Source organism: Salvelinus alpinus, chromosome 28, assembly GCF_045679555.1.
Source record: "Salvelinus alpinus chromosome 28, SLU_Salpinus.1, whole genome shotgun sequence".
Classification (NCBI taxonomy): Eukaryota; Metazoa; Chordata; class Actinopteri; order Salmoniformes; family Salmonidae; genus Salvelinus; species Salvelinus alpinus.
The window spans coordinates 8,991,486-9,000,801 of record NC_092113.1 but is presented as its reverse complement, the minus strand read 5'-3'; the positions used below and the strand labels follow the sequence as shown (position 1 = coordinate 9,000,801).

Sequence of the window (9,316 nt, the reverse complement as noted above, 5' to 3'; positions counted from 1 at the left end):
GACCCCACAGAAGTGATGAGGGGAGTTTGTCTAGTTGGGATAGTGGCATATGTACAGTACGTCATCTGTTGACATGTTATAACCATGATAACCATGGGGACAAGTGCTGATGGCGGGGAACGGACACACACACAGATAATACAGTGATCCATGGGGGGGGGGGGGGGCAGACAGAAGAGCCTAACGCCAACAGTGTGCGGAATTAACATGTAGACTGAAATGCCTGACCTTGTGAAACCATTGTCTTAGCATCGAGCATGTACGCCGCATGTGAACAGCGGAGCTGCTTGGTTGTTAGAAATGTGTTCGTAGCCATCATTCATGACTGATAAGATGTCAGGAAGCGCGTGTTGTGCACAGAAGGGTGGGGAAACAAATGAATAGTTGACACGATCAGCTGTGGATTAGTATCATGTCTGTATGTCAGTCTGGTCTGTAACATCTACTAGGTAGAGGTGAATGCAATCACACAAAGCAGTGCATTTAATCACTGACCTCAAATCCAAACGGCGTTGTTAACAGAGGTATTAAGCATACGTTAGTAGTTATAAGAAATACTTAGGGGCTTTGAGCAAGACATTGGGACCTTAAATGTCTGCATATAATGTACAATAATAGGGCACTTCTTAGAGGTAATGAACTTGACATTGACACCCAAAGCACAGGACAGAGGCATGCATATGAACATATAAACGTTGACTACTGCTGCAAAGTGGTTGGAAACAAATACGTTTAGAAAAACGAACAGAATTAGTCGAACTATAAAATATCAGCCCTTCCAGAACAGTCAGGTATAATTTAGACGCAGGTAGCTGTTTCGTCTCTTTCTCACTCTCTCTTCCTCGCTCTCCATCTCTCTAGGAGGTGCTGGGATGTTCAGTGGAGAATTGATTAGGCAGAGGTTTGTATTGTGTATGAGGGTGTGTGTCAGGCAGGAGGGGTGAGAAGCAGGGTGGCCCGCTAGCAGCCAAAGCCCTGAAAAATCCCTGTATGGGTCTGGGGAAAGGGGGAGGGACAGGGCAGGACAGGAGTGGGGGACAGGGGAAACAGGGGTTATTGAGCTCCAACACTGGAGCATCGAGCTGACCAGTCCAGAGCCATCACTGGGCAGAGTGGGCTTTAAATGGAGAACGCTGCGCTCAGCATTTCAACTCTCTAAAAACACGCACAGTGCAAAATGCTGGCGGCACAAGGCAGTTATTTCCTATTGTTTGTTATGGGGAGTGAGAGTGTGTGTGTGCGTGCGCGTGTGTAGATTAGAAAGCAGATCCATGTGTGTTAGAAACTGAAGGTGCATTCGTATGAGTGTGCATGTTAGACGATGTCTGCGCGCACACATTTCGAGCGAGAGTGTCTGTGCGCTCGCGCAACTCTTGAGTGTGTGCAAGAAATATCATTATGGTTTCAATAACGATTGCCCAGTTTTTATTCTTAAACATCCATAACTTTATAGAGTTAACAAAAAACAATTCAAAAAGTTTAACATTTGCAACGAGACATCCATAACAATTCAGGTAACAAAATCCAAAACATATTCAAAAGGTATATCATCCCCCAAAATGGTTTCCTCCTACAATTGCTAATTACAAACCCAAGAATCTTTTAGAAGGGGGTAGGGAAAAGCTGATCCCACAACCGGTTTAGACCTGGGCCATTAGAGGGCTCTTGTCTGAGGACTGATTTGACAGTGAATAGCAGAATAACAGAGCTTCGAGGGGAGCGAGCCTTAGGAAGATGACAGAGATGGTGGCCTATGTTAGCGTGTCAATGATCAGAGTACAGAACGCTAGCCTCTTTAGCATTTCAAAGCATTCACAGACAACAGGGTGAGTAATGCTAAAATAAAAGGATTCTGTGTTACAAAACGGACATTTCTTTGAGTGGTTTTTGGGTTATATATCACATTTCTGCGTAAATTAATATAACATCACTGATAACACTGAATATTGATAAAATTGTGTAATAGATATATAATGTATGTACAATTTTACATGTTGTGGCTAAGTGTGAAGGCTACACATTCATATGTATTTAGAAATTATAACTGTGTTGTCTTCATCATTATATGATCATATTGTATATTTAAGCAATAAGGCCCGGGGGTGTGGTATATGGCCATTATACCACGGCTAAGGGCTGTTGTTAAGCACGACGCAACGTGGAGTGCCTGGATACAGTTCTTAGCCGTCGTACGACGCAACGTGGAGTGCCTGGATACAGTTCTTAGCCGTCGTACGACGCAACGTGGAGTGCCTGGATACAGTTCTTAGCCGTGGTTAATTGGCCATATACCACAAACCCACGAGGTGCCTAATTGCTATTATAAACTGGTTACCAATGTAAAAAATAAATGTTTTGTCATACCCGTGGTATACGGTCTGATATACCACAACTGTCAGCCAATCAGCATTCAGGGCTCGAACCACCCAGTTTATAATATTGCATTTATCTTATGCTAATGTACACAGAACATTCTCCAGTGTTAAATTAAACACTGGTCCAGTGTCTATACAGGTCCACACTTTTCAGTGTTAAATTAATACACTGCTTAGTGTAAAGTGTTATTTGCATATTTCCCAGAGTGCCTTGTCTTTCGAGTGAATTGTAGAATATTGATGAGTGAGAAAGTTACATAGGGTCAAAGGTCAAGGAATACTAACGTCCCCTGTTATCAGTAAAGGTGAGACGTTAGCGTATCTTGGGGGTATGATCTTTGACCCTATGTAACTTTCTCACTCATTATTCACAATTCATTCAGGATTACCGTAATCATGGTAGCATCCACATTAATGTAGAAGTGTTTAGAAACATATTCTCTTCTTATTTACAATAAAAGTGACTCCAAAACGACACAAAACATTATTTACCATGAATTTCTATAGGACACAAATCATCTGAAACACAACCAAAACAAACTGCAAATGCATCCAACAAGTTTGTAAAGTCACAAGCTTGATGTAATCATTGCGTGGTAGGAATATGGGACAAAATACCAAACTTTTGACTACTTTATTTCCAAGACTCTTTAGAGGAGTCAATAACTTTTACCCACCTTTTTTAGGGAAAAAAATATTACTTGCTAAACTAAATCTCTTTCTCTGTGCAATTGTGTTAGTATAAAATAATATAATTTTCCCTTTTTTTATGCGTGCTTCAAAAAGTATGCATACCCCTTGACTTATTCCACATTTTGTTGTGTGACAGTCTGAATTCAAAATTGATTAAATAGATTTTTTTCTCACCGATCTGCACACAATGCTCCATAATGACAAAGTAAAACATGTTTTTATACATTTTTGCAAATGTATTGTAAAATGAAATACAGAAATATCTAATTTACATAACTATTCACACCCCCGAGTCAATACTTTGTAGAAGCTCCTTTGGCGGTGATTACAGCTTTGAGTCATCTTGGGTATGTCGGTATCAGCTTTGCACATCTGAATTTGTGGATTTTCACCCATTCTTTTTTCAAGCTTTGTTAAATTGGATGGGGAGTGGCGGTGAACAGCAATTTTTCCACAGACTTTCAATAGGATTCAAGTCTAGGCTTTGGCTGGGCCACTCAAGGACTTTCACATTCTTGTTCTGAAGCCATTCCAGCATTGCCCCAGTCTAAGGTCTTTTGCACTCTGAAGCAGGTTCTCATGAAGGATTTGCCTGTATTTGGCTTCATTCATTGTTCCCTCTATCCTTACCAGTCTCCCAGTCCCTGCCGCTGAAAGGCATCCCCATAGCATGATGCTGCCACCACCATGCTTCACGGTAGGGATGATGTTAGATGGGTGATGAGCTGTGCCTGGTTTTCTCTGGACACAGCGCTTTGCATTCAGGCCAAAGAGTAACATTTTTGTTTCTTCAGACGACAGATTATTTTGCCTTTTTGCAAACTTTTTTGTGTACTGTCATTTACCTTTTTGTCAGGAGTGGCTTCTGTCTGGCCACTCTCCCGTAAAGCCCAACTTGATGAAGTGCTGTAGAGACTTAGCGATCCGGCAGGTTCTCCCATCTCAGCCATGGAACTCTGTAGTTCTGTCAGAGTGGTCATTAGGTTCTTGGTCACCTCCCTGACCAAGGTCCTTCTTGCCTGGTTGCTCAGTTTGGTCAGACGGACAGCTCTAGTCAGAGTCTAGGTAGTTACATATTTTTTCAATTTCCCAATGATGGAGACCACTGTGCTCTTGGAAACTTTCAACACTCTAGAAATTATTTTAAACCCTTCCCCAGATATCTGTCTCATCACAATTCTATCTCAGAGATCTACGGACAGTTCCTTGGACTTCATGGTATCGTTTCTACTCTGACATGCACTGTCAACTGTGGGACCTTATATAAACAGGTGTGTTTCTTTCTAAATCATGTTCAATCAATTGAATTGACCACAGGTGGACTCCAATCAAGTTGTAGTGACATCTCAAGGATGATCAAAGGAAATTGAATGCACCTGAGCTCAATTTGGAGTGTCATAGCAAAGAGGTGTGAATACCTATGTAAATTAGATATTTATGTATTTCATTTTCAATAAATTAGCAAAAAAAATCTAAAAACAGATTTTCACTTTGTCATTATGGGGTATTGTATGTAGATAGGTAAGAAAAACATATATTGAATCCATTTTTAATTCAGGCTGTAAAATGTGGAATAAGTCAAGGGGTATGAATACTTTCTGAAGTCAATTTAGCTCATTATTTGAATAATTTATTTTATACTGTTATTATTGCTCATCTTTATCAAGGGTGTCAATAATTTCAGACCCCACTATATATTGTTGTGTAGCATGATGTGTCCCTTTCTAGTTTTGCTCCTGTTTGTTGACCTGCTTAGCCCTCATGGCGGTCTGGGTGACGGTGGACAGGGAGGACCGGGATACGCTGGTTGCCTCCACCATCTCTATGTCCTTACAGGTCAGACACGCAACCAGCTTCTGCCTCGATGCACTGGGGGCAAAGAAGAACTCATGGGACACCCCGGCCAGCACTGCACCCAGCACCGGTCCAATCCAGTACACCTGGGGGAGGGATGTGGAAGGGGAGAGATAGTGGTTAGGACTAATGGAGACATGGATAGAAGAAAGAGGGAAAGAGAGGGAAAGAGCTGAAGGGAGGGAGTGAGAGAGGGGGGGAGAGAGAGAGAAAGAGAGAGCAAGAGAGAGAGAGAATTTGTTCGGTATGCAGTTCAAGGTGATATTGTGACTAATAGATGTGGAGGGTTTTACCCAGTGGTTTTCCCAGAAGCCAGTGATGATGGCTGGACCCAGGGAACGTGCCGGGTTCATACTGCCTCCAGAGAACCGACCCTAAGAGGACACATACCCAATGATTAAAACATAGTACAGTAAACTGAACTAAACTACACTACACAAAACAACACTAATAAACGAAACGATTAAACTAAACTACCCTCAACTACACTAAACTATTAAACTAAATTACATTAGAGATAAGAGGAATCAGACGTGAACAGTTCTGACCCCGATGAGCACGCCTGCGCTGAGAGAGAAGCCGATGGCCAGGTTCCCTGGTTCTGTGTTCTCCCTCCGACGGTGGTCCTCCACAGAGAACACAGTGAAGACCAGCTGGAACGTTGCCAGAAGCTCCATCCCTAGAGCCTGGGCCGCGTTCACCTCGAGAGGAACCTAGAATTGGAGGATGGGAGGGGTGTTAGGGTTCCAAATGAAACAAAAAGTCTAAAAGAGTAACATGATTAGATTTAGACTCCCCCCCTCCTTTCACACACACTGACCCTGCTGACGAAGCAGTCTGCGTTGGTTTTGAGGGGCAGGGCGAAATAGAGAGCCCCGGCCCCCAGGGAAGCCCCCAGACACTGGGCTCCCACGTACACCAGGGCCCTCACCAGGTCCAGCCTCCGCGTGGCCAACAGAGACAGGGTAACTGCTGGGTTCACCTGCACCATGAGAGAGAGAGGCATAGAGTTAGAATTGACACTCAATCATAGTGATCACTTTACAGTCATTCTGTGGAGAAAGGTTAGAGACACACACATGCATACAGACACACAACCATAAGTCCAGAAAGGCAGGTTCACCTGGGCTCCGCTGATCTCTCCAAAACAGTGTCCCAGGGCAACAGCCACCATGCCTGCAGCCAGGGCTGGGTAGAGGGGCCCCGTGGAGGCCTCTCCAGGGCCCGGCACAGAGGCCCCCAGAACAGCACTCACAAACACCAGGGAACCCAGCAGCTCGGCCAGCATGGCACGCCAGAACTCACGACTACGCAACTCCTCAGGGAGAGGGAACAGGGCCACATGTTTTAATCCTCCTGAGACAAAGCAATTAATTTTTGTCCTCTCTAGTGGACATCAGTTCCTTGTGCATATCTCTGAGGCCATACAAGCCCCTGTATTAAGTCCTGTTGTCCTTTTGAGAAGACATTCTGGGCTTTTCAATCATATCACATATGTGGGGGTGTGACCTTGACAACTTTATCTTCCTGGGGCCAGACTCACAAAACCTTATTAAGAAGACATTTCTTCTTAAATGCCATTTTTTCCTTAACTATAGACTTAAGAAGAAAGTTAAGCAAAGTTGCTATTCCTTAAAAAGGTTATTGGAAATGTTCTTGCACAGAAAGTCAAGATGAAATTTATTTTCAAGAATCTAATTTTCTTAATTCCAAGATAGCTAAACCCGTGTCTTAAATTCAGGGCAGTGAGAGAAAAAGCTCATGAAAGCAATTGAACATGTTTCATTCACTCACAAACTTCATCTGAAATTTTCAGTATTGATTCTTTTAAACCCAAGAACAGGTTTTAGAAACGTAATCTCAGCAAGAAATATGCTAATTGCTAGCTAGATAGCTAGCTAAATTGGTTGCCTAGCAAGAAAAATCTTAAGAATATTCCTAAAAAGATATTTGAGAAGTTCATAAAAAAATCATTAAATCTGAGGATATTATTTAGGAATTGCACTTACAAACTATCTTATGAAGTTCTTTATCTTACATATTTTTTACGAAATAGGTTTTTTGTGAATCTGAGCCCTGGTTCTTAAAAAAATGTCAAAATGTGCACATTTTATGGAAATTTGAAAAGAAGTGTGTGTAATTATTATCATTTTTGTGAGTTTGATATTCAAATTGTTTCTAGTAAGTAAATATATCAGGAATAGTTAAGTGAGTTGTCAGGACTGTGTTATAATTTGTTCACATTAAATAAGAGCTAAATAAGAGATTATCAAGAAATGTCCTCTGTAGTGGACACCCGGATGCAGCAACTATGTTTTTTACGTACTATACCCCCACAAAAAAATGTAAATCCCAAACCTTTTTTTTCAGGTCTCAGAAGGATATAGCATTAAACTACCATTGTAAATACCATATCAAACCATATAAAAATAAGAGTTTTATTAGCATGCTAACCAACCCACGCCTCTCTGATACTTCCATTTCGGCTTATCCTGAACACTTATCATTAGATTAGGGTAGATGTGGGCACAATCCAAATCAAATGGCCTAGCAAGTTATAATGAAGTTATGGAACTAATCTGTGGATTGATCATTATCAATGTCTGAAGAGGCCTTACCGCCACGTTGATCCACGTTCAGGTTATTAAAATAACTTGACTAATTGCCTGATAATGTCCAATCACTTCTTGCCAACCGGTGGTAAAAACCAAGATTTTTTTTTTTATACACACACACACACAGCCACACTCACAAGGCTGTCATTGTAAATCAATATTTGTTGTCTTGAACCAACATTAGTTAATTACAGGTGAAGTAAGATAAAGGAAAAGTAAGCATCTACATTGGGCTTATGGAAACTTTATGAATGTTCGATAAAGCCTTTATAAGTTGTGTAGGAAGTAAAAAAATATATATTTTAACTCACCTCACGCAGTGTCATGTTGATCAGGTTGAGTGCGTAATTATCTGTCTTGTTTTTCTCTCCGTCCGTTTCTGTCCTTCTGCGGGATCCTTTTCTCTGTCTGCCTGTCTCGCCTTCTGTTCGTGTGTTTCGTCTGTGTGACTGGTCTTTCCCTGGAGGAGCGTCTGAGTGGCCCAACCACAACACAAGAGGACTGCCCCCCTCTCTGTCCCCCTCCTCACCCCCCTCTCTCACCCCTCCTTTTACTGACCCCCTTCCTCTCCGTTTTGCCTCCTCCCTCTCCTACCTGTGTGTTATGAATTAAGTGGAGTGATTGTCCAAGTGTGTTTGGTCACCATTCCCCCTCCCCCAGTATGAGGCTATGTTCCCCAAGCGAGGGCTTCTCCTCCTGGGCTGAGCTCAGCTGGAGTGTCCTGAGCACCTGGCACACATCATAGCTCCTCGGACTCATTTTCATATCAATGACACTGAGGAGAGGCCCATTACTGAGTAGAGATGGAGAGAGCTAGAGGAGCCATATCATGAACAGGCCATATCATTACCAAACACAATTACATTGTCCACATTATGGGATGGACTGATCAGCAACTGTATATCGGTACAGTTTGATTGGATCCAACCACAAGGTCAATCTATCCCATATATTGTAATCAATACTTTTTTGAATGATTGATAGCTGTAACAACGTTATCATGTTGGCATAGAGAAACAGAGGCAGAGAAAAAGATAGAGGCTGCAGTGATAGTGGGATGAGTGCAGGGGTGTCTGAAGGACAGTGAAAGGTTGACCTTGACGTCATGATCCTTCCACACGGAAAATAACTGAACACTTTCCTGGTATTAAAAAGGGCCAAAGGTTTCAATCTAATCTAAAGTTTATCTTCAATGATCTAATATGTAACTGTTCATCTCCCACGCACCATGGCATCTCCTCCCGCCCCTCCTCCTTTTTCTCTCTTTCATCAACCTACTTGTGAGGTACCATTCGAATCGCCATGGAGACAGTCTCTTTCATGATGCAGTTGCCATGGCGCCTATTGTGATGCTGGCTCAATGGATGCTTTTTCTCATCATCTTTGATAGGAAACAAATACCCCTGTGAAGATCCACCCTAAAAAATCACACAGAGTTGCTGTATTTTAACATTCACAATGTATTTACTTTTTTGAGGTATTTGATAACCATTTTACAAACATTATCCTTGCAATAAAGTCAAGATATGAGCCAAATTGCACGGCCATGAGTCTCAAGTTGTGACGTGTTGTGCGACAGGCTGTGTGATAGTTTTGATTAGAAGATTAATCAAACAGATCAGGCTTACATTTTTTAAATGGCTGATAGAGTGGTGTATGGGGGACAAGAGGGGACCAGACGAGGTCAATGTCCAAGATAAGCCTCCTAGGCTTCAGGGGCCCACTCCGTACAAGACCCGGTCCAGAATTAACTGGTTGGGGGGGAATGGTAGCGTGCCC

The 9,316-nt window shown here is 42.3% G+C and overlaps 1 protein-coding gene across 2 annotated transcripts; it reads right to left on the bottom strand.

Moving 5' to 3' along the window:
- Positions 1–1,408: 1,408 nt before the first annotated feature.
- LOC139557104 (aquaporin-4) lies at positions 1,409–8,025 on the bottom strand. 2 transcript variants are annotated; one of them, XM_071371472.1, is made up of 6 exons: positions 7,849–8,025; positions 6,046–6,240; positions 5,743–5,904; positions 5,471–5,635; positions 5,216–5,296; positions 1,409–5,008 (listed from the first exon to the last, which is right to left on the bottom strand). In XM_071371472.1, exons 1-6 carry the CDS (start codon positions 7,861–7,863, stop codon positions 4,793–4,795), a joined length of 834 nt encoding a protein of 277 aa, XP_071227573.1. In that variant the 5' UTR covers positions 7,864–8,025; the 3' UTR covers positions 1,409–4,792. The 2 variants fall into 2 exon arrangements, with proteins under 2 accessions (XP_071227573.1, XP_071227574.1); XM_071371473.1 differs by having other exon boundaries at positions 6,046–6,237.
- Between the last annotated feature and the right edge of the window lie 1,291 nt (positions 8,026–9,316).